Source organism: Eptatretus burgeri, chromosome 4 (assembly GCF_056783735.1).
Source record: "Eptatretus burgeri isolate ZD-2024b chromosome 4, Ebu_testis_v1, whole genome shotgun sequence".
NCBI lineage: Eukaryota > Metazoa > Chordata > Myxini > Myxiniformes > Myxinidae > Eptatretus > Eptatretus burgeri.
In genome coordinates, this window is record NC_140964.1 from 85,653,488 (window position 1) to 85,679,260 (window position 25,773).

At 46.0% G+C, this 25,773-nt stretch overlaps 1 protein-coding gene across 8 annotated transcripts in view; it reads left to right on the plus strand.

The window, feature by feature from the left end:
* ADAM11 (ADAM metallopeptidase domain 11) overlaps positions 1–25,773 on the plus strand; it is a 266,893-nt gene that overhangs the window by 42,872 nt on the left and 198,248 nt on the right. For 7 of the 8 annotated variants that reach the window (XM_085879155.1, XM_085879152.1, XM_085879151.1 and 4 more), the window contains exons 5-8: positions 8,674–8,740; positions 22,331–22,413; positions 22,744–22,807; positions 24,982–25,039. In XM_085879155.1, the coding sequence (XP_085735281.1) occupies positions 8,674–8,740; positions 22,331–22,413; positions 22,744–22,807; positions 24,982–25,039 (272 nt within the window). Of the gene's footprint in view, positions 1–8,125; positions 8,177–8,673; positions 8,741–22,330; positions 22,414–22,743; positions 22,808–24,981; positions 25,040–25,773 lie in introns of those variants that run through there. The other variant, XM_085879156.1, reaches the window with a different exon arrangement.

Genomic DNA, 25,773 nt, shown 5'->3' on the forward strand with positions numbered 1-25,773 from the left:
GCGCCGACAACACAGATACCCAAACCAAAAGAAAAAGAACCACCCTCCAGGATGAGGGGGTAGGCGGGCCTGGGGCCGAGACCGTGTCGGGCCTACCCGTCTGATGATGAGACGCAAAGCGGCGGTGGCGCCTCAACTCCGCGGGCCTCGCGGACAGTGTCTGGTAGGGGGTGGGAAAGGGGCCCCCTTGTCGCACTATCTCAGCGCGGGGGGAAACAGGAGGGGGTTGTTGATGCTCGGGGGGGAGGAGGATATCACCCCGTCTCGGGTCCCGCGACGAGCGTCTCCACCTCGACCTCGGTCGCGCCGCCGGCCTCTCCCTCCGCAGCTCCCCGACTCTGACGCGAGCACCCCCTCGATCGCCTTCGCCGCCGCCACCTCTCCACAGCTCCGTCCTCTTCACTCTGACTACTACCACTTCTTCCCCGCTCCACCGACAACTCCCAACCGCGAACTCGAACTGCCTTGACTGACGAACGCAGCCGTTTATATCCCCCGTGGCCTCGCTCCCCCACCTTTGACCCTTTACCTCCGACCCTTCACCTCCAACTGGCTCCCCATTGGACCGAGGAAAAGTGGGCGTGAATGCTTTTTGATCCATTAATTTGCATATAGCGACCGCACTCCAACGCCCTGGAGGCGGGGCCAAATCGCCCCACGCTCTCCGATAGGACGGAACAGAAGTGGGCGTGAGTCGTTTTTGATCTGTTTTTCTCGGAAAGTCTGTGATGTTTCTGAACACGCTGCTCGGTGCGCGCCCTGCACGAGTCCACTATCGGTGCCCACAAGTGGCGCAAGAATGGTGGTGATGCGATGGTGGCGAGTTGTGACGGTAAAGGTCGTGGCTGTTGTTGTGAAGCGGCGTTGTGGTTGGTGGTTGTTTTTTGATGGCTGTTGAGACGTCGTTGGTGGTGGTAGTAATGGCGGCTGGTCCAAAATAAAGATAGTAAAAGAAAAACGGCTATCTAAAAGGGTCGCAGCCCGCATAAATGACATTTATTCCCTCTAAACAACGGGTTTGGGCCTAACTACACATATACTTACCGAGATATCTCACCTAAGGGACCTGAATGGTGGTTTGCGAATTTCGTCAACCACAACACTACCCCCTCCCCTTTTTACAGACTCGTCCCGAGTCGTCAAATTTTCGTGTGCCATCATGTGTAGTTTTCCCCTAGTACATTTTACCTACGGATCCCTGAGTGCGACATTCATGGTATTCGTGTCCCCAAAATAAATAACCTGAGGGCTGAGTAACTACCTAAACAAACTCACTCACACGGACGACTTAAATAAAATTGCCGGCGCTAAGACAGACATGCCGGGGGTGCACTCATATTTACAGTACATCTTAACCTTAACTTACAAATTTTACACTAAACCGTGGCCCAGGATCAATGAACTCTGCAAAAAGAAAGCAGTCAGCAGGGAGCCAGGCTGCTCGCATGCAGTCTCTGGCTCAAACAATGAAGGTGACAGGGAACGTGGCCGGCTGCTCACACGCAGTCCAAGGCCTTCCCTTTTGAACTGAACGCAGTGAACCACAACGGTGCATGGGCTGCACAAACACAGTCTCCGTGCCAGCTCAAGTGGCACACGCAATGAGCACAATGAATGGATGGATGAATGGATGGACGCAAACACGGTGCACGGGCCGCCACTGCAGGCCAGTGTTGTAGCTGCCAACAGGGCAGTTCTTGCAGCTTGCAAACTGTTGCTTTTACGATCCTGGCGCACATGGCAATGAACAGGGGGGGCAAGCAAAAATTGAACGGGGCTGGTGAACAGGGGCAGTGGGCATGGCAAAGGAAGCAGGCAAACACAGCCGGCAGATGAACTGGCCGGCACAGGCCTTGCAGAAAAACAGCCAGCCGGCAGATGAAGTGAGCCGGCACAGGCCTTGCAGCAACACAGCCATCCGATGAAGTGGCCGGCACAGGCCTTGCAGAAAACAGCCAGCCGGCAGATGAAGCTGGCCAGCCTTTGCCGTTCAGTGGAGGTTTGTGGAGGGAGTGCGGTGGTGCTGGCCACTCGGAAGGCGGGCTCGGACCTACCCTACGGTCTCCCTCCCAACCTATCGCCTTTGCCTGTCACTGTCCATACCCACTCCCTTAATTTGTCCAAACCCCAATTTAGCCCCAACTTATTTTTTTATTTTTACTTCCCCACTTTAAATCGTCCCCTAACCCCCTTTATCGTCTTTGTTCGGCCAACCTATCCTGTCACCTAGCCTACTCCCAACCCCTACGTTCCCTTCCCGGAGGGGAATAAGGGAGAGCTTGCGTCCTGTGCCGCGGCCCAATTCAAGCCTCAGGATGGCCTCCCCAGACTTCAGCGATCTATAACCAAAGTGGGTCCAGCGGCCCACAACGAGAGCGAGGGGATGGATGGTGCGGAGGGGTACATCTCCTAATCTACCCTAACCATTTAACTGTTAAACTACCCCGGGGCTTTCAACAAGCGCCTCTCGCTTAAACTATTGGTTCTAACAACCCAGATTCCCGTCGCCTGTGTTGGTGTCCTCACAATTTCGGGCCTCGCCCCCCAATTTTCTCTCCGTGCCCTCACACGGTCTCATGGATGGGACACGCGGCTCCCTTTGGCAGGCACGACCCTCTGCCGATTCTCCGACGATGGCACCCCCGGGCACTACACTGCCTCCGAGCCTACCAGCTCCCTAACACCGGGGAGTGCCCCCCATGGCACCTCCCCTGAAATGCACACGTGGCAGGCTGGCTTCCCGGGCCCCTTTCCGAGGGTCACCCGCGCCCACAACACTGCCCACGCGGCTAATGGCGCCCCGGGACCCCGCACCAAGCAGGCGCACCCGTGCCCACTACGCTATCCCGGCCCCCATGGGCCCTTGGCCTACTACGGCCGACTAGCCTGGTGCCCGGGGTACCCACTCAGCGATACTCACCTTTCGCAGCCACGCTCCCAGCCTGTCAACAGGGCTCCTGCACCCCTCCAAATGGGTTTCGAGCCTACATTCACACCAACAACAAAACAACCTCCATTTTTCAATTTGACTAACCCAGCTAACTCACTCTACACTGACCCCGGGGTCCCTTGGGCGGGAGTCACTCCTCCCCCCAATCACTCATCGCACCATGCATTCCCCATTCGCTCCACTCACACAGACCCGCTGGCCTCACTCACTCAACATGTACACGTACTCACCTCACAACCCACAAACAACTCTTCAACACACTCACCGCTGAACTCTGCCATCCTTCTATCTGCATCCCCTAACTAACTCGTGCTCCCACGTCGTCCCTTATACTACAGCACGTTCCTTTTAACACTACGTCGCTAAACTACGTCCCCTCTACACATTCACAAGTCTGTCACTGTCTTCAAAATCAAAAAAATAATTTTCCCAACCTAAATCTGGCTACAATCCCTCTAACTAATCCATTCCACGGACTCCATGAGGACTTACCCCTGCCCCATGAAGTCGGTCTAGCTAAGCTAACCCTTCCCCCGAACTAGTTTCCATCCTGTGCCCAGGGGGTCTTCCACCCCTTGCCCAGGAATCCTGTGCACCCGAAAGTGAGGCTTGCTTTTTTTTTTTTTCATGCGCAGCACCAGCGCGGCAACTCGCGCACTTTGCACCTGCCCGTGACGTCATGCAGCTGCACGTGTTCCTCGTCCCTCCTTGGACGGTACCATCCGGCAGGGATACCCCTCCTGCCGGATTCCGACCCCACGTGCAGCCATGACGTCACCGTGCGCATAAAAAAAAACACAAGCCCCACGGCTCGAGGGGTTCCCCACGCGAACACATGTGCTTTGCCCGTTGGAGCTTAACACACACGATCGCGTGGAGAACCCGTCCGGTCCAAATCCATAATCCTGCCTAAACTTTGTCCGTCCGCGGGATCGGCAAATCCACCGCGTGCGTTTCCGGACCAGGACTTCACTCTCGCAAGCGAGCACGTGGTGGTCTCGTGCGTTGCACAGCACGGACCGCGTGCTCACTGCTAGGTGAACCCGGCACGGTCCCCGAAACAACTACAGCCGCTACCCGGCTTTCTTTCCTTACATGTCGCCGTCGTCGCCATTCAACCCACGCACACCTGCGTGTTACGACGCTCACACTCCATTCCATTACATTCACACCGGGAGACGCGGCTGCGTGCTCCCGCATGCCAACCGACATCTCCCTCACATACCGCTCTCTCACACACACGGTCTCCCTTGCATAAACCATACCACTCACACGTGGTGCTCCATTCATACAAACCACTCCACTCACACCCGCGGGGGCACTCACCCGCGGTGCCTCACTCACACACCGTGCCTCACTCACACACGCGGGGGCACTCACCCGCGGTGCCTCATCCACACACCGTCCCTCACTCACACACGCGGGGGCACTCACCCGCGGTGCCTCATCCACACTGGCCGTTTCATCCACACACGGCGTGCTGGGAAGCACGTACTCCGGCACCATCGCCACCACACCACTCACACACGGGGTCGCTTCCACACACGGGGACGCACTCACCCCTTGCACCACACACACAGGGACAACCACACTGTGGATTCGTGTCCCCACAAGGGTCTCCGGGGCCTCTATACCCCCCAAGCTCTCCGCGCACCCGTCCGCAGCACTCCTCCCCTCAACCTCGCAAAGCACGACCGAACCCACCTGGTCGTGACTTGCCTCAAGGGGGCATACTCCCTCCCCTCGTTCCTGGAGGAGGCCATCCAGGTGCTCGCACTGGGTCCCCACACGCTCCGCGAGCTCACCCCCATTGTCCTCCACTACCTCCGTGTGTGTGTGTGCGTCACTTGCCCCGTCCTCACCGTGCAGTCCCTCCTCCATTTTTTTTGTCTCCCGTGTCTCTATACATTTATAAGTTTCTGTTGTCGTCACCTCGTGTCTCGTCTCACACGTTTTGGTCTCCCCATTTAATTTTTCCCTTTCGGTCACCGTCGATTCTTCTGTCACGACCCTCGCCCAACACGCCCCCCGAATTATTTTTTTACCCGCCTCCACCGCGGGCCTGTCAGCCGCTGCACCCCCTTCCAGCTCGTTCGCTCCTACACGTGGAGTCGCCATTTTGAGTTCCCTACTAACGGCCTTCATGCCCGCCTGCAGGCATCGGCCCATGTTCTGCGTCTCACCCCGCAGCTTTTTCGTTTCTTCCTTCATGTTTGCTTCCATTCCGTTTATTTGCTTGTTCATTTCGTTTTTCATTTCATTTGTATTTGTATCCATCTTTTCGTTCATGCCTTTCATTTCGTTTTTCATTTCGTTTTTCATTTCATTTGTATTTGTATCCATCTTTTCGTTCATGCCTTTCATTTCGTTTTTCATTTCATTTGTATTTGCATCCATCCTTGCTGTCATTGCCGCCAGCATGGCGCATAGCTGGGCCATGTCGGATGCACTCAGCTGAGCCGTTTCGGCAAGGGTTGGGGAAGGGTTTTGGTGGAGAGGGGGGGGGAGGTGTCATACACCGCGGCCGCTGCCGCACCTATTTCGGGCTCTGGGTTCAGTTGGGCGAGTTCGTTTTCCTGTACAACCAACATTTCCTGCACGGGGATTTCATCCTGAGCCATGGATTCTACACATTCTACATCCATTTCTAATACCCCCGGCTCCCGCTCGCCTTGAGACGCCATCTTGCTTCTCGTGAAGGGTTAATTTAGCTCGCTCGTAATTTGGATGGAATCGGGGGTCGCTTCTCTCACCCCTGGACCGATACCCGTGAATTTAATTGGAGACAGGAGAGCCCGTTTTCCCGTTCTCCGTTACCAGTGCCGTGAGGAGGGCGATGGGTTTGTATCGCACGACCTGACACCAGTGTCGCGGATTCGCGCCCGCCGGCGTGCTGACGGCCACGTAACTCGAATCTCGGCACGTCGCCCACCGGACGGACAATCCAGTCGTGACCCTCTCGGACTAACGCCGGGAACCAGTCACGGGTGGACCCTTTCGGTCTCACCGCGATCGAGCCAATCGGCCCCCGCGTGGGATAGGGTTGCTCGCCAAATTCGACCTTCCTTAGTACCCACACGGAGGGTAGACCGGGCGATCGCACCTCGCCGCAGGTCGACTTCGGACACGGGCCACTTAAGCGACCCGTTCCGTACTATCGGGATAACCGAGCGGTGTTATTCGTCGACCTCGACGGTTCGATTAATTATCGGGCGTCTTAACCCACGACCAACCCTTTACGTGAAGCAAGATGAGGATTCAATGAAAGAAATGACGAAGCGAAGCGGGAAAACAGTTCAATAATAAGCACATTTATTTTGTGGTGAACGGAAAGCACACATATACAATTCCACCAAAAGCACATAGAAAAGAAGAAGACAAAAAGCAAATGCGACAATGCAGATCTATCCGACTACCGGGCACTCGGCAACACTTATACAATTTTACTTCACAGACGGCGCCGACAACACCTATTCCCAAAGCAAAAGAAAAGAGAACCACCCTCCAGGATGAGGGGGTAGGCGGGCCTGGGGCCGAGACCGTGTCGGGCCTACCCGTCTGATGATGAGACGCGGAGCGGCGGTGGTGCCTCAACTCCGCGGGCCTTGCGGACGGTGTCTGGTAGGGGGTGGGAAGGGGGCCCCCTTTTGTCGCACTATCTCAGCACGGGGGGGGGGAACAGGAGGGGGTTGCTGATGCTCGGGGAAAGGAGGATTTCAGAAGAATCTCGGGTCCCGCGACGAGCGTCTCCACCACGACCTCGGTCGCGCCGCCGGCCTTTCTCTCCGCAGTTCCCCGAATCCGACACGAGCACCCCCTCGTCCGCCTTCGCCGCCGCCGCCTGTCCACAGCTCCGTCCTCTTCACTCCGACTCCGCGAACTCCCAACTGCACTCTTCCTCCTGCGAACTGAACTCTTCCTCCGCTTCCAACTCAACTCTTCCTCCTGCAAACTGAACTGCCTCGACTGACGAACGCGGCCCCTTATATCCCCCGTGGCCTCGCTCCTTCATCTTTGACCCTCTGCCTCCGACCTTTCACCTTTCTTGCTGGCTCCCCATTGGCCCGAGGAAAAGTGGGCGTGAATGCTTTTTGATCCATGAATTTGCATATAGCGACCGCCCTCCAACGCCCTGGAGGCGGGGCCAAATCGCCCCTCGCTCACCGATTGGACGGAACAAAAGTGGGCGTGAGTTGTTTTTGATCCGTTTTTCTGCAGAAAGTCCGCGATGCTTTTGAACACGCTGCTCGGTGCGCGCTCTACACGAGTCCAGCATCGGTGCCCACGAGTGGCGCGAGATGACGGTGATGCGATGGTGGCGAGTTGTGACGGTAAAGGTCGTGGCGGTTGTGGTGAAGCAGCGTTGTGGTTGTTGTTGTGATGGCTGTTGAGACGTGGTTGGTGGTGGTAATAATGGCGGTTGGTCCAAAATAAAGATAGTAAAAGAAAAACGGCTATCCTGAAGTCGCAGCCCTCATGAATGACATTTATTCCCTCTAGACAACGGGTTTGGGCCTAACTTCACATATACTTACCGAGATATCTCACCTAAGGGACCTGAATGGTGGTTTGCGAATTTGGTCAACCACAACAATATATATATATATATATATATATATATATATATATATATATATATATATATATATATATATATATATATATATATATATATATATATATATATATATATATATATATATATATATATATATATATATATATATATAGAGAGAGAGAGAAACAGAGAGACTTTGATGTGCACAATGTATGCATCACGCTGTCACATTCTATTTCCCAACAACCAACGCTCTGCTTCTGAGCATGGACCGAACCACAACATACCAGTATGGGTGTGCAATGATCAAATATTGTTGTATGTTTCTCCGGAGAAAGTTGTGGAAGCCGATTAGACCAGTGCACCTTCGTTCGGATGTTCGGATGTTGGTCGCATCATTCGCTGAGGGCACGGCAATGGTGCTGCTGCGATGCCATCTGCTGGTTCGGGATTGAATTTATAATTTGTTCATGGTGCTGGCGATAAAATGCCTACTCTTTACGACGGACACCATGAGATCTTTAATGTCCACGAATGAATGTTGGCAGACGGGATTCCCATTTAACGTCCATCCGAGGGATAGCACACGCATTGATGGATTGCCCTGTCTGTGAAACACCAGGATGACAGTTTAGAGCTGGGTCCGGATTCAAACCCGGGTGAGACAGGTGAGTGTACTTACTTCTAAGCTACCTGGCAAGCCTGTTGTCATAAATGCATTTGGTGGATTGTCAATGCTGTCTTGTCGGAATACGTTTATAGCAATTTTATCCCAGGCGTTACATTTGCTAATATTTTAATCGTTTGCCACACCTTACTTGGGTTTTGTTAATTGGTCAACAATCTGGGGGTCAGGTGAGGGAGGGAAATGGGAGCGGCGGTGGGCTGTGGGTTATAAATCACAAACAGAAATTATGAGTTATGATATTTGAACAAGCTGTCATGAAAATACTGGCTGTTACTATTTTGATTGATATAACACCAAAAATCATCATTACAAAAGAGTCGAACATCCCTTGTCCATTGAGAATCACGAATGTGGACGATAATTGTTGCCCCAGTGTATTGAACTGATAGTTGTGTGTGGATTGTCCAAAAAAAAATGTTTTTTTTTATCCTTTTGAAGCGATTGTTGTTTAAGTTTGTGGAATGGTTGTTGTTTCAGTGCCCTTCTCTCAGGAAACTACACAGAATGGCACTTTGATGAAGAAGGCAACACCGTGCACACTCAGGTGATGTGTATCACAATTTCCCTGCTTTTCCTTAGAAATGATTTGGTGTTTGTGTTCGTAAGAATGACAGTTCGTACTTTAGGCATACACTATTTAGCCGTTACTGTTCAACAAATCATTCCAATTGTGATGGGGAGCAGTTTCATTAAAAAAAGTCTGTGTGTGTGTGTGTGTGTGTGTGTGTGTGTGTGTGTGTGTGTGTGTGTGTGTGTGTGTGTGTGTGTGTGTGTGTGTGTGTGTGTGTGTGTGTGTGTGTGTGTGTGTGTGTGTGTGTGTGCGCGTGTGTGTGTGTGTCTCTCGCTGTGTGTGTGTCTTTGAGTGTGTCTCGCTCTCTCTGTCTCTCTCTGTCTCTCTCTTTATCTCTATCTTTATCTCTATCTCTATCTCTATCTCTCTCTCTCTCTCTCAGTAATTCTGTTCAAAATAGCTTCACATTCACTTTCTAATCCATCAAATGGGAAGGGCACAACTTGCAATCCACATGGCTGGAAATACACTCCAGGGATATTCTCATCCTTGCGTGGAAATATTCTCAATCTGCTGATTTTTATAAAATGTATTGACAACCACCTTTCATCACTATTTTCATATAATATATGAAGAATTGTTCACCGAAGACCTTAACTGACCTTCCATGGTGGAGTCACTCGATTTGCTTGCCAGTAAAATGTATAAAAACATTGTGATGTTGAATTTGTTTTCTGTTGCATTGCTGTGCTGAATAACAGACAAATGCTCACCCTGAAATAATTACTCAGAATGTTTTCAACCCTGGCAATGCTCTGTGCATCCAACGGTGCACATTTTGGCAGCGATTGTGAAATGGTATGAATGCACTGACAGGATGCGGTTCAGAGGGGAGACCATCACACGTGTTCCAGGGATGTTCCTCCGTGATTGTACAGGCAGCCGTGACTGGCATAACAATGCTGCCACTATTGTTCTTAGAATGTAAGAATGGAAAATCCTTGCTCGGAGATTGCATGGAAACTGCAAAAAAATCCATTAAAGCCAATTAGTAGAGTCTAATTTATTGAATTTATTAAAAACTTCAATTACCTGCAGATTTAAATGAACAATACCGCTTATACCAATATAACAGCAATTATCGAGGTGTTAAAGGGGAATCGTGTAATATGGCCAATCGTTTGTGTTACAACAGCAGCGGTGTCAGTGTGTGTGTGTGGTCACATGATCTTTGATTATATCATCCCTTTGGCAGACTTTTATGGTATTCCCTAGGATGGACTGGCACCTGCCTTCTTCCTGGGAATTTCTATAAAGGTGTAAAATAAATATTTTCTCTGCCTTATGCCTCTATGATTCTGACATTCTTCTTTCAGAAAGTGTGTTGTTATGAGTATGAGCAAATGATATTATTATAGATGATGATAATATTATTATTGCTTCACAAGTGCATTGTGTGGTCAAAAGGTTATATGAAGGAGATGCTCACAATAGTCCACGATGCTCCAAAAAAAGTATAATCAGCATATTGTATGTTGCAAAATAATACCGTTGCTGTGTCTTCGACTATTATGAATTATCTTGTTCCCATAACTTTCAAGACGCTGCTTGTCAGGAAGGGTTAGCTCCTCGCTCGTACATTTAGTTCCTCTTGATCGCCCTCAATCCTCTGATACGTTGTTAAAAACTACAGGAAATTGCTTCTGCTTGCAGGGTAATTCCCATAGTTCCCTTACCTCCCTCCATGGGATTGAGCCTTTATTTCCAAGTGAAGGGTTTGAGATCCAAACTGTACAGCCAGCAATCGTGCGTGCTCTTTCCCAGCACAAAGGTGGATGCTGCTCGGAAGTGAAATACACAAGCGGCCTGACAGCCATGTGTAATGGAAAAATCATTAATCAGCACAACCTTTTCAAGACCTCGCCTGTGCAACGAGCCATTTTTAGACAAATTCTGCGTTTTCAGCACCATGGCACGTCCAGTACTCGTGCGTCCACTATCAATGCCAATCCACTGGAGAGTCCAGCTTTTTGCACACCTTGTTCAAAATTACAGAAAATCAACCACTGCTTTGAAAGCGTTTCTTCCATTATTATTATTATTATTATTATTATTACTATTATTGTTATTTGCAGAAAGTTTTATGCATTGCTGATTTTATCTTGAGGCTCAAGTTATTGCAAAGCTCAGCTGGAAGGAAGGAAAAAAAAAGATGCACAGGGAAAGGTAAAGGACAGGAGGATACCATTTGGTCCATAATTCATGGGTCCCATCCACATTCAATTGTCTACTTACTTAACTTATTATACCTCATTTGCCTAAATTGTACATTTATGCACTTTACATTATTGCTTTTTTAATGATGCAATCAGGGCCATTACCTTAATTTGCCGATTAATATCCTTTATATTATTTGCTTTTAGTCTTCTTTGTTCGTGCGCCGCACAAGGCTGCAGGGTAACATCATTGGCCGAGGGCGTGGCTGTGCTGCTGATGAAATGCTCTCCTCTGGTTAAGGCAGAAATGTGTAATTTGGCCACGGTGCCAGCGATAGCTCGCCTTCTCTTCACGAAGGACACCATGGGATCTTTAAAATCCACCAATGAATGCTTGGCGACTGGACGCCGGTTTAACGTCCATCCATAACGGTTTAACGACGAGTTAAATGGACTGTCTTCCCAGAGGAAATAATTATATTGCAAAAAATTGAAATCCTTATCGAGTTGTACTCTGTAAATTAAGCAGTACATGAAGCACATCCTATATTTGCTCTCTTGATTACTTATACCAATATTTAGAGTTGCACATTGTTTTTCCTTTGCCTTCTCAGTGGTCGTCATGGTAGGAATTTGTAAGTTGTTCAGAGTACCGGTGATGACTTTCATGCTCTTTGTGAAAGACACCGTTGGATGTTTATTGTTGGGCTGCTATCACGAGCAGACAGAACACCCGACCTAATGTAAATCCTTGGGACGGTACACTTTTGATGCAAAACCTTGCCAGTGAAGCACCAATCCGACAGTTATCTCAGTGTTCTTGTTGGACGAAGGCCAGAATAACCCGGCACAAACGAAAGCAGTCAATTTCATCTTTAAAATAAGTTTTTGTATCAGCTGTTATTCTTAATGGTTCGATTATTCAGAACGGATATCTAACCCACCACATGTACTGCATCTCTGGTCAGTCCGGTGAAGCGTGTGTGGCCGTGGACATCGTAGGGACATCACACACCTGTTATCGCTCAATCTCGCATGGCTTAGTCGCTCCCCCTCTCAGAAGAAAATCCACTGGTCACACTGGTCGTGGAACTAGTTAGCATGTCCGAGTCTTGCTCGTTCTTGGAATCACTGCTACATTCCACTCATGCATGTTCTTCAGAATAACTATCATTTATAATGGGGAGGGGGATGAACAAGTTCTCCATTAAAGGTGCTATTATGTTCTCTCGCTATAGTATTATGAATGTGATCATGTGTTGAGCGAGTTGCAAAGGATTTTTCTGTCTATATACCCAATGATTACATCAGCTATTTTGCTCGACTTGTTACCCAAGATGAACGAGCACCTGCTATCTGTAATATAATTGCTATGAATCTGTAAAATGAAACATTTTTTCAGCAAAACATGACGTCCAGGAGGGCAAGAACAGGTACAACAACCCTGCTTTTTAAGTGCCTTCCAAGTGCTTCAATGCTGTCCATTGATGTATCTTTTGTGCAGATTTATTGGTTCTTGGCCTTGCACTCACATACATGGTTTTGAATGCTTTTCCCATAACCAAGTTGAGCAACAACCTTGAAAGTGTTTGTTGTTTGCCATTTCCCTGAACAATGTATTTAAATCCTACAGAGACCTTACTTTTAACATCTGATATCAAATATTTGAGAGGTTGAAGGAGTGATTATCCACCATATCTCATGAAGTATATCCTCTTGTCCTTTCAGAATTTCATGGATGTTGTTATCTGTTTTGATTCCTTGGCTGTTAATACTTATTGGTTGAAACCAAGTCGTGCAAATCACCCTTTAAGCTTCCAGTTGCGGTACTGCGTGACAGATACCATGCAGTTACATCATCTCATTTATTACAAAGTCAATCATAGACAAGACCCGCTACGTCCACAGAAATAACTGAAAAAAAATGTTTCATAAAATGATGTGAAATATAAATTTGATTTATTTTCAGATCTATGAGGGTGGGTCAAAGTTGATGTGAAATTTTTTGTTGTTGTAGAACATGTAAAAACAAGTTCGATGCTCATTTTGTGCAAGAACATTGTCTACCCCGAGCAAGTGATGCAGGAAGTGATTTTCTTTTTACCTCCACCACCGAAGGTGGATGGAGGTTATGTTTTTACGTCTGTCTGTCTGTTTGTGTTTGTGAGTATAATATCTCAAAAAGTTGTGGACGGATTCAGAAAAAAATTGGTGGAGACCTTGGGTACGTGACAAGGACGAAATGATTAGATTTTGATGAAGATCTGGATCCTAGAATTTTTTAAGTAATATTTTTCACCATTGAGTGATGCCACCAAAAACTATATGTAGCACAATATCTCAAAAAGTTGTGGAGGAATTTGGACAAAACTTGGCCAGGTTGGGTATGTAACAAGGAACAATTGATTCGATTTTTGGAAGATCCAAATCCGGATCCAGATCCGAGAATTTTTTAAGTTATTCTTCACCATTGAGTGATTGGGATAAAACGGTTTATAGCACAATATTTCAAAAAGTTGGGGATGGATTTGGACGAAACTTGGTGGATGAATTGATTAGGTGATGAGAACAGTCGATTAAATTTTAGTTCAGGTCTAAATCCAGATCCGGCCTATCAGTGGGATACAAAACGTAAACTGATCAGCCTGGCCGAGGTATGCGCTCTCCTGAGTGACCTTGTTTTTGTGTGCAATGTTGAGGCTCATGGAGGAGCGAGAGCATGGAACTGATCAAATTGTAACAGAACAAAAGGAACAGTAGAAAGAGAGGTGGGAAACACAACAATGGTAGGGTTTAATGACAAATTAAAGGGAGACTTTGAGAAATGAGGAATGTGGGGAAGAAATGGGGAAAGGGGAGGACACAGGGGATGGACAAGATGGATGCAGAAGCAAACTGTCAGGAAGGAAAAACTGGGAACTTGGAAAGAGGTCGGCTTGGGGAGGGTTAATGGGGTTAAGTGATGTCAAAACTGATTGCACAATTTTGGGTAGAACAAAAATGTCGTTATTATGTTATTTATATAAATGTCATCAACATAGTTATTTATGTGTGCTGTGGAACAGAGGTGTACCATTAATTTCCTTGTGGAGGACAACATTAAACCCTCAGAAGTTCACAAGAGGCTGTTGATACAATTTGATGACGCATGCTTTTCACCGAGTTGTGTGTTTAAATGGGGCAATGAGTTTAAACATGGCCATTCACCAATTCATAGCCATTTCGAAAGTTCCGTATTGGGTATCATTATTGGAAGTGGAGAAACAATCATTCAGTCTTGCTTGAAATTCAGTGATACGAGTGCAAGGTAGCAACCAAAAGTTTTATTTATTTATTTCAGCTTTCACCATTGTCTTTCAATCATAAAATGAAGTTACCATTTTGAGGAAACGGTCTTCAAATGTACACCAGAGGCCTGTGCTACTTTGATTAGGCCGAAACAAAATGGCGGATTAAGACACCTGCGGGGTGAACGCGGGCTAACCAAGTGTAAGCCTGTTTTTCTTTTTTATTTAATTAGCCTGTTATCTTTAAAAGAGGTGCTTAACTTTGCCCAAATACCCAATTTTAATTCCTGCACTCCCTCGGGGTTCCCTTAGTATGTGTGCAAACTTTTGGGCTGCTAGGTTTTATGGTTTTGGAGTTATGGAGGGGATACACTGACTCACACACACACACACACACACACACAAACACAAACACACACACACACACACACACACACACACACACACATACATACATACATACATACATACATACATACATACATACATACATACATACATACATACATACATACATACATACATACACACACACATTATTATAGACGAGTGAATGCAACCCGTCGTTTCGCTTATGGGAATATTAATAGGTGGTGGAGAGAGAAGGGGGGGGAGAGGAGGGGGAGAGGAGAGAGGAGGGGGGAAATGGGAATGGAGTGTGGGTTTGGGAAGAGGTAATGGGGGAGGGGCTTTTGTATTTGTGATTTGTGCGACTTGTGTTTGGTAGTAGGACTTGTTGAGAAAAGGGGAGGGGGTGGATAGTACAAGATTCAACAAAATGGAGTATGTTAAAACAGCATGTTGTACAGCATGCGGACACCGGGGATGGGAAGGCAGCGCGAGGGTCGAGGAAGGCAGTGTGATGGGAGGGGAAGGGATGGCAGCGTGAGGGGAAGGTGGTATGAGAGAATGGGAAGGGAAGGCAGGATGGGAGGGGGGGAGGGAAAGGAAGGCACGTGAGGGGAGGGAAGGGAAGTTGGCATGAAGGGAGGGAAGGGAAGGCGGCATGATGGGAGGGAAGAGAAGGCGGCATGATGGGAGGGAAGGAAGGCTGCGTGATGGGAGGGAAGGGAAGGTGGCGTGAGGGGATGGAAAGGGCCATAAAACCTGCCCAAACAGCAACTTTTTCTTTTTAACCACTGGGTTCAATGTAAAACCGGCCAGGAGCATTTAAAACCCACGCTATCTACCTGGCAAAGGCCTGCCTGCATGCTCGCACATGCAGCAACATTTGGACCCCTCCGATCGGCTTGCTTCGACTCGGATTCGTACATGCTATACTCTGGGGAAGTAAATTCTAAATTCAAAACTAAATCTTCAGTCCTTTCATCGCCCCCCCCCAATACGCGTTCTTACAACCTCCTCATGGGCCATGCTCACGGTGCACGCACACCGGCGATATACTCATCCTTTCACTCACACACGTGCACAGATTCTCACTGGCACACTTAACTTTCCCCACACCCACATTGCGTGGCACGTCCCATAAGGCTTCGGCACTGCAGCACATCCGCTCCCACATGTCAAAGCACATGGTTCGCGAGACCGCCGCATGAACTCTACCAAGGCCCAAGCCCTGGGTGCGAGTTCGGTTTGTGCGCCTGTGAAAACCACGCACCGCACACATGTAACTCAGCATGCAAGCATGCATACACCTCCACAGAGAGTCCCTTTACAAATCCAAACCTATCCATTTGTATCACATCTGTGTAGGGTCTAAGTACCTCTTCATGCTTGCCGCAACTGCTTCATGCATACATGCATGCTTGCACATGCAGCGACCTTTGCACCCCTCCGGTCGGTTCACTCCGAATCGGATTTGTACATCCTACACTATGAGGAAATCATTTTAAATTCAAAACTAAACCGTGAGTACTTAACTCCTTTAACAGAGGGGGAGGGGTGAAGGGGGAAGGGGAGGGGTGGGGGAGGAGGAGCAAGAGTGTGGGGGGGGGGGGAAAGAAGGAGAGAGATATAAATGGTTAAGAGAGAGAGAGGAAAAGGGGGATTCCAGCAGATGTGACACCCAGTTTAATGTCCATCTGAAAGAAGGCATACATATTGATGAATCACCGGGATGACAGTTTATAGCTGATTCGGGATTCAAACCCAGGCGAGACAGCTTAGAGCGAGTGTGCGTTCCTCTCGGCTATTCTCATTTCTGCCGCGATGTGGCTGATCATTGCTTTGTAAAGGCCCGGTCACACCTTGACGTTGTAGCCAACGTATGCCGATTTTTGAATTTTTTTTCTAAAACGCTGGCACATGTTGAATACGTTATGGGTAAGTTTTGATAACATTGAGAGCACGCTGAAAAACACTGCCATACGTCGTTGTACGCTGGCTTTAAACGTTGTACTTTTTGGTTGTCCTCAAATTTTTTCATGCTTGAAATTTCACGACGTATGCCGGCGTATGACTCACACGTTCCGCTACGCTGGCCACAAGTTGTATGCACGGTCTGCGATCGTTGACAGACGTCAACACATGCTACTTGTAAGTTAATCATAAGTTGAGACACGCCGAGGTAATGTTTAGCGTACCCGAAACTTATTTCTAACCTATGATTAACGTGTTGTTGGCACGTTACGCGATCGTTGCCACACATCGACAGACGTTACTTTTAAGTTACTCATAGGCTGAAAGACGTCGGTATAATGGATCGTCCTTGCGTCAGCGTCCACGGCCACGGCCAGGACACTTATTTGCAGCATTCTTCAAACTTTTCTTCGGCATGACGAGGATGTTCACACTTCGATGTCTAGCTTGGCTATGATTCCAATTGTCCATCGGCAGCGTCTATTTAAAATAGTCGAGTTTGAGCTTTTTAACACGTTCAGAAGAAACGCTTCAAATTTCAAAACCCCAGCGTCAAAAAACAAAGGCAAGTGACAGCAATTTAAATCATTCATTGTAAACAATGAAAATAGCTGAGTGGTACTGTTTAAAAGTCGTTGAGTGTAAAAAAAAAATCGAATTGTTGAGCGCAAGCGTCTACTTTCAATAGTTGGTTTGAGCGATTTAGCACGTTCAATAGAAACGATTAAAATTTCCAAGCGCCAGCGTCAAAAAACAAAGGCGAGTGATAGCAATTTAAATCGTTCATTGTAAACAATGAAAATAGCTGAGTGGTACCGTTTAAAAGTCGTTGAGTGTAAAAAAAAATCCAATTGTTGAGCGCAAGCATCTACTTTCAATAGTGGAGATGCAGCCATTTAAATCGTTGAGTGGCAGCCTATGAATAGCAAACCCTACGTCACCGGCAAAGATAAACTGCCGCACGATATGGATAAGTTAGGCTATCGTTGGGTATAGTTTGTGAACGCCGGCTTCACGATAATTATTCATTGGTATATCGTATCTATAAGTAATCAAAGTGCTCTATGCACATTATTAGTTCATTGTGCATTTGTCCAACCCGTTATGAATAGACCTAAATCGTAAAAACAAGCTATAGCTCATTGTTGAACAAACCCATAAAAAATTAGCCGCAAAGAACTTCGAACAATGGTGAAAAGATGTCTCCTACCCATGGACACGCGAACGCAAGGACGATCCATCATAACCCACACCCTCCCCCTCACACTTGCCTACTACTGCCAACATGAACAAACTACTACTAATACTAATACTAATACTGATACTGATACTGTTACTGCTGACATGGACATCAACTCAAAAAGGACTCGAAAACACTGTTGGGTTCCCCTTTTATGAGCAGCATTTTTATATACCAATTCCCAAAACCGCTGGGAACACGTCTTTATATGGCAGTTGTAAGCTAGAAACGCGTTCATTTATTTTTTTTTTTGTCGACCGGAAGACGTCATTGGAATACGTCTACATACGTCGATGTGTGTTGGCACTACGTAAAGAATTGGTTCAAAGCACGTCAAACATAAGTTAGAAATAAGTTTCGCGTAAAAAAGACATTACCGCGACGTGTTTCGACTTATGAGTAGCTTATAAGTAGCGTTTGTGGACGTGTGTAAGCGTCCACATATCGTGTGTAAAACTTATCCCCATCGCATGCAGAACGTGTGTCGTACGCCGAGTACGTCCAAAAATTTTGAACATGTTTAAAATTTGTTGACGTACTCTACTTACTACGACGTATGATAGCGTACTTTAGCGTTTTACTCACGTATACCAAACTTACTCATACCGTATTTGACGTGCCCCAACGTTTTAGACACATTTTTCTTAGGTCGGCATACGCTGGCAAGATCGCCAAGGTGTGACCGCGATGTTGACACTTCCATTTCTACGGCAGTTATGATTCGAATCGTTGTGCGTCAGCCTTTTAATAGGCTACGTCACAACATCGTCGGCGATGCGTGCAACGCGCTATGCCTAAGTTAGACTATCGTTGGGCATCGGTTGTGTAGGCCGACAACAGGTTCAGCATTCGTTGGTATAAGTTATCTATAACACAACGAAACGTTCTGTGTCCGTTACCAATGCGTTATACATAAGACCAAGTTGCTATGAATACGTCCGAATCTTTAAAAAAAAATCAAAAGTTCAACGTAAGCCAGCGTTTTACATACATTTTAATACGTTGCCATCGCTGGCTAAAACGTCAAGGTGTGACTGGGCCTTAACCAGTGAAAACATTTTTTTATTCATTGTATTCCTTCAATTTATTTTGCCTTTCCAACTCTGGAGATGTCACCATGGAGAACTGAGCCACAATATTGCCATGGAAGCTTGGAGAGATCGAAGCTTGTGGAGTGCTCGCCAAGTGGCTTAATCACTCAAGGACGCACTCCAACAAAACAGTTAAGGAACAGCTGGCTTGCCAAGCGATAGCAAGCTGATCGGTAATGGGACACACCCGGAAAAACCAAACCATCACCGATTTCTTAACATTTTCAGATTTCGCTCCAGATTTCAACACTCTTTGGGGTCCACATGATCCGATCCTCCAAAATGAAATCATATTTTGATTATACACTTGAATTTGTCCGTGAGAGTAAATTGTGGAAAATTGCATCATATAATGTATAAAATTGCTCCAAGCTTCTATCTACAAATTACATATACCATGTGTAACCTATTTAGGAAAGAGACACTTCGGCATGTTGGAAATTAAAGGTCTGTTTAGTGAAATGCACGTCTTTACAGGAATGCAGTTCACTAAAGAATGATCTTAACCCCTAGCACGCAAGCCCCTTCGACAATCCTTATCATGAATCTACGGACAAAAGCGCCTCATTCATTCTGTGAAGTCAGATGCAAGTAAGGGTGATAGGTAGAGAGATAAATAGGGTGTGGCTTGTTGGCGATCCTCGCTCAACTGAAGCAAGCCTGCAGGCTTGTGTGATTCTAACGTGAAAATGGGAGGGGATGAAGAAAGAAGAGGGTGGTGATGTAATGTGCCGTGTGGGGAGAATTGCTGTGAATGCTTCGGAATGCATAGACAAAATCATGAATGCATGTCAGTACCTTTGCTCTGAGCGAGTCGAAGGGAAATCGTTGATAACTCTTTGTGCGTTCCAAGTAAAGGTTTTAATGATAGGAATAGCAAGAGAAAGATCGTGTAAGTCAGTATGTAATAGCCGGCACGTCCAGGGAAAGAGCTCTGGAGCTCGTTCGCACTTGTTCCACGGTGTAGCGGCTCATGATTGGCAGGCTCACTCTTGGGGGACTCCTGTCTCTCTGGCACCCTGTTTGTACGTGACAGTGAATTTTTGGTTCCCCAGACTGATAGATCCCCCGGCCGAGGCATGGCCTGGGGACTGGGCAGTTCTCATGCAGCCTATTGGTTGTCACGCCAATGTTGCTGAGCAACTCTCATTGGCTGTGCCGGAGTTGACAGCAGACCCGCCCAGATGCAGGCCTTGTTCCTGCTGCCTCTGCTTGTGCTTGCTGTTCCTTGTAGCTTTTGCTTTGTAATGTGATTTTGTCATGAGATGTGATTGTAATGTAATGTAAAGTGTGTTGTTTGCATGTATGGATGCACTGAAATGAGGTGCCGAGAATGAGAGAGAGATTCGGAAGAATGGGGAGAAGAGATTAGAAGGGATATAAGAAGAGAGGGGATTTGGAGAAGAGTGACAAGGGGGGTCCATACCTGCTACACAACCACAATATATTTCCCTGTCCAATGATATGATGGAAAAGGTCATCTATCTAAACAAAATACTACTGAAATATCTAAACGCCAGGGTACCTTCATATGTTGGAAGTAACTCCCTGTGGTCTTCCAAAACCGCAACAGTATAATGGAATTTTTGAACCCCCCCCCCCCCCCAATCCAGGAATACCCATGTCAGCCCACCGAACACACGTACAGAGAATCAAAGAAATGTAAAATTGTCAAGAATAGCACCGCAATCAATGTAGTAATTACCAGGATGAGTCACGGGTCAGGAAAACTTGTGATAAAGACGCTGCACTGTTATCACAAAAATAGTAATTACCGCTGTGAGAGGTGAGGAAACACGAGGTGAGGAAAGCGTGTGATTTGCCGCACCACCTCAACAGACTGTTGTTTGCTGATGTGGATAGACGTGATAATAGATGAATAACGATGCTGGGAAAAACGGTCACACCCAATTGGTCGGTGCCGCAACCAATCGACAAGTAAATATTGCTGACATAGCTACAGCCACACAACTTGTATATAGTGGAGTGGAGAGTGGAGTGGTGGAGATATTATAGTGGAGAGATACTTGCCAGTTGAGCAGATCCCATTGTTTTTGGCCTATTATTGTGGATTACATTTCCTCTATCTCTACTTGATATTGATATTCCACTTAAAATTACAATGGAGTTTCAAAATGCTTTCCAAATGAAATGGTCCCGATAGTGTAAGACAAAAGTAAAAAAAAAAAAAAAAAACCGAGATATTCACGTTATTCTAAAGACAAGACAAAGTTTTAAAAACTTCATTTTGTACTTGTTTATTGAAAAATACAGACAAACGTTGGCTTGTCTTGGACTATTCTGACTCTCATTCATACAACCTTTTGAAATGCCCAAGTACATATTGTAGGATCATTCTGTTTATTTCCTGTGACAATTGCAAATGCGTTTGTATAGTCGTTCGGATACTGAACTGGAATCCAAAGAGGATGTGGTTGTAAATCTGATGCAAGGATGCAGTTTTAAATGTATTTTTTTTATTTCAAGCTTTTGCAAACTGAGCTCATCTTGCTGCAGCATTGTTAATAAAAAAAACCCAGTTAGCTTACTTATGACCTTTCGGAAGTGGATGAGCTGCCGATCCTGTCTTAGCTTGGTCAAATGTGGTGCCAGCTAACAATTCGTGGTTGATTCTTGAATGACCCAGGTCTAAGGGTTAGGATTGGCATGGAAAAACTGCCTACATCAACAGTGCTGCTCACATTCCCATATAAACTGGATTTCAATTGCAAGGATATCTCTCGGGCCCATAGTGCTCTGAGAAGTGACGTCACTTCCCCCAAGCTCGGTGGCTGTGTTTATCTGAAGTTAAGTCCGGTGTTGTCTCGTGTATTTGCCTGCATGTATATGTGTGATTTGTGTATATTTAGCTCCTCCATGAGCCTTCGGCCCTGTGAACAACAATATCAAAGGGATAGCTATTAATGGGGCAACTTAGCTAAATATAGCATAACAATTGTGCATTTTGTGAGGAAAGCACCAAATTTGGCACACTTGTAGCCTATCATATTATGAACAGATTTGGATATTGGGCCTTCTCAAATTCAGCCGCTGATGGCTGTGGCAGCCATTTTCCACTGCCATCAAAAATTTTGAGATGGCCCAATATCCAAATCTGTTCATAATATGATCGGCTACTAGTGTGCCAAATTTGGTGCTTTTCTCACAAAATGCACAATTGTTATGCTAAGTTGCCCCACTATATGTAGATATCCTGAATGATGGTATGCCACACAAAGCAGTCTTTTGTAAGTACTGTCCCATATTGTAGTTTTAGTCCATTGCACGAGGAATCAGAACCAGGAGCAGATATCTCAGTTGTGAGTGAGTTAACAACTGAGCTATCTTGCTGACCATTCTGTCAACACGATACCATTTGGATGGGGTGTCACCAGGGGCCGACTTGAAACACTCTGTACTGATGTACCATGTATACATTCGTTTATTTCGTTTTTGTACACATTTTTCAGGACTGGGAGCTATGCCATTATCATGGGAAACTAAGAGGCCATAAGGACTCCATGGTGGCGATCTCAACCTGCCAAGGTCTTCGGTATGGCAAGTGCAACTATAAAGCAAGCACTCTCGATTACATAGAAAAATGAAATTCATGACAAAACATTCATTTAATCGAATCAGTTTTTTTAATCTATAGCAGAAGTTTTCATGGGTTTTCCAAATATTAAAAGATAAAAAAAAGGAATGTGTTGGTTTTAAAAGAAAATAAAAATTTTGGGCTGCATGTACAGTATTCAGTTGTGATTTGTATGCAGTAACATCTGCAGTGAAATCTATGGTGTTTGAATTTTATAAAGTACTGTATAGCATTTTTGAGAATATTTGTCCTGCTTTTATTTATTTATTTATTTTTGTTCTTTTTCAGTGGAATGTTCTCTGATGCAAATTACACATACATGATCGAGCCTCTCTCATCATCCGATGGACAGGTATATTGTGGTTGTACATGGTCCCTGTTGTTGTTTACCTCTCACTATCTTGACTACAACCTTATGAGCCTTATTTGGTGTAGATAAATTAATAAATGCTCTAAATACAAGTTTTTCAAAGGCTTTTAAAAAAATTCTGTAACTGCAGTGCAATGAACGAATTTTGCTTTGACATTAACGTTGCCATCTTGATTTATTTTATATTTTTTGGTACACAAAAAGGAAGAGTGAGGTGAGAGAAGGTAGAAAAGCAACACAGTGACAGTTAGGCAACAGTTAAATGCATCAAACAAGGGAATGAACAACAAAATAGGACACAGTGGAGCAGAGGAAACAGTAGGTTGTGAGAAGAATGCATTGGGTTAATGGGGTAGTAAAGATCAAGGGTTGGGATGGCGTGTTGGTGAATGCTTGCTTGAAGCTTTGGCAGGAAGAGTGCGATTAAACGTCTCAGTAATGGTGTTTGATAACGTGGGCGGGCAGGGGGTGAGAGCAACAAAAAAAAGTCAAGGTGAGGGGAAAGGTCCCGATTTAAGGAGGTGGTTATTTGAAGAGCATGTACACCCTGGAAGAGATTGGGGAAGAGGGGTGAGCGGATGATCTGAGCACTGAAAGAGTGGAAGGTGGACTGAGAAGAGGTGGTCTTTGACAGAGAGGCATTTGACCTGCCTGTGATGTGAGAGCAAGAGGCCTTGTGCTTTGACAAGGAGACAACAATAATGTTGAACTTTGATTCATTTTTGAGGATGATGACAATGTAAAAGAGAAGCGACTATTTTGATCCACAAAAAATGAATTATACTGGGGGGAAAAGTATAAAATAGGTTTTGGTGTCTATGACTCTTCAGATGATTGCAACAGTCACTCCACACCATCAGCAAGCTATCAAACAGGAGTACCATCCGTAGCCTGATGGAGTACTGCTCTCCCCTCTGGGCTGGTGCTCCTGCCTCCCACCTTTCTCGACTTCACGCTGTCGAAACCAGGGCTTTTAAGATCATTGGCATCTCCCGCAATGAAGCTGAGTCTTTGGGCCTCTCACTCAATCACCGCAGGTTGGTCGGTGGTCTTTCTGTCTTCTACCGACTCCTCTCCAGCCTTGCCCCCCCTGCTCTCTCTGCGATTTGTCCCAACCACATTTGCACAGGGCGCTCAAGGTCCGCCAACAACCCCCTTCTGGTAAAACTACCAAAATCACGAATCACTGCTCATCTTCACTCTTTCATTCCTCTTTTTTCCCGCCTTTGGAATAAACTTCCTCACTCTATTCTTTCCCATTCTTCCCTCCAGGCTTTCAAAACAGCTGTTCACCACCACCTCTTATCTTCCCCCATCCAAATCCTCGATCTTTTCTACCCCCGATAATCCACCCAAGCCCACTTCCTTCAATTCTCCTGCTTTCCTTCCTGAAAGTCCCTGTAATGTCCATCTTCTCCTCGCCATGTTCCCCGTCCCATCCCCATCCCTCTCCCTTCCACAGTTCACCTGTGTCTGTTCCCCAATGTTTTGTCCCTTCCACTCCCACCCCTCTTGTCTCATGCCTCCTTGCTGTGAGTTGTGTGTTAGCTCTCATACGAGCCTCGACCAAGGTATACAAAAAAAAAAAAAAAAAAAAAAAAAAAAAAAAAAATCCAAACTTCATCACCAAATTATCCTTAACAGCAGAATAGCTATACTTGTCATTGCAAGAGGTATTAAGTGTTTTCTAATTGTACAAGGCTCTATTAGGAAGAATGAGGAATGAAATCTGTCGAATAAGTTACTGTATTTATGTTATCTCAAATTTTCTTCAAACACTACCATTCCAGTTACATAATCTTTGAAACTTAAATGAATGAAATGGGATTAACTTGGATGACTTGTGGGGTTGACAATAATTTTAGGGAACAATAATAGGGAATGTTGGTAGAATGGGTGAGATATGGATACAAGGCTGATTGAGGAAGTTAGAACGGTTGTGAATGAGTCTACTGTCGGGCAAAAATAAACTACAAGTTGGATATCCAAAAAGGAAGTTTCAAAATTGCACCATGAATGCATATTATTTAAATTTTTGGATAAAAGGAGGTCAGGCTTGCTTGATCTCTAAACTAAGGGGCAACACAGGAAGACTTTGGAGAGATGGCAGAATTGGTAAACACTTGTAGTTTGTGCATGTGATTGTTCCTCTGCAGGAAGCCCTGCATGTTGTGTATCGCAGTACGAGGCAAGAACACCAACCTGAGGACTTTGGTAAGTACATGTGGGCTTTCATGCACTTAAAAAAATATCTCCACAGAAATCAAATGAAGAACTCACTTGTACTGTCTTTGTATCTCTTCATGCCAAAGGTCACTTGAATTTAGAAACAACTGCATTCAAGCAATTACTTTAAACACCAAATTGTAATTTAAGCTCACAGATGTGCTGCGTTAGAAAATGTGCTGCGTTGAATCAGGTATCATCAATTCCCCAATTCACTCCTTTTTGCTATTCATCCACCGATTAAATATTTATTACCAGATGATGGTTTCATGAACAAAGAAAGATTTATTAAGCCACAGAGGAGAAAGAAAGCAAAACTGCGCTTAACCTACACAATTGGGTGGACTCACGCCTAACTTGAGCCTATGCCTTCACGACATTAATGTACACAGAGGAAGAAAGGCGAACAGGACCAATGAAAGAAGATAAGGATGAACCCTGCCTGTGAGCGATATCACAAGGGAGCAGAAACTGAGAGCTTTGTGAAGTGGACAGTCAACTATGATTATTGTAGCCATTCTGGGTGAATTATTGCCGCAACAGATCCAATTGTCTATTCCAATGACTCACTCTAAGCTCTCGCTGCCTCGTTCCTGGCAGATCACCAACATGTTGTCTCCTGGATAAACTGTAAACTCAAAACTCTCTAAAGTCGTGATGTCAGCCTTCACAATTGGCTCCTGGCAAAACCGTCTACCCTGATTGGATAAGGGGGCATCAGC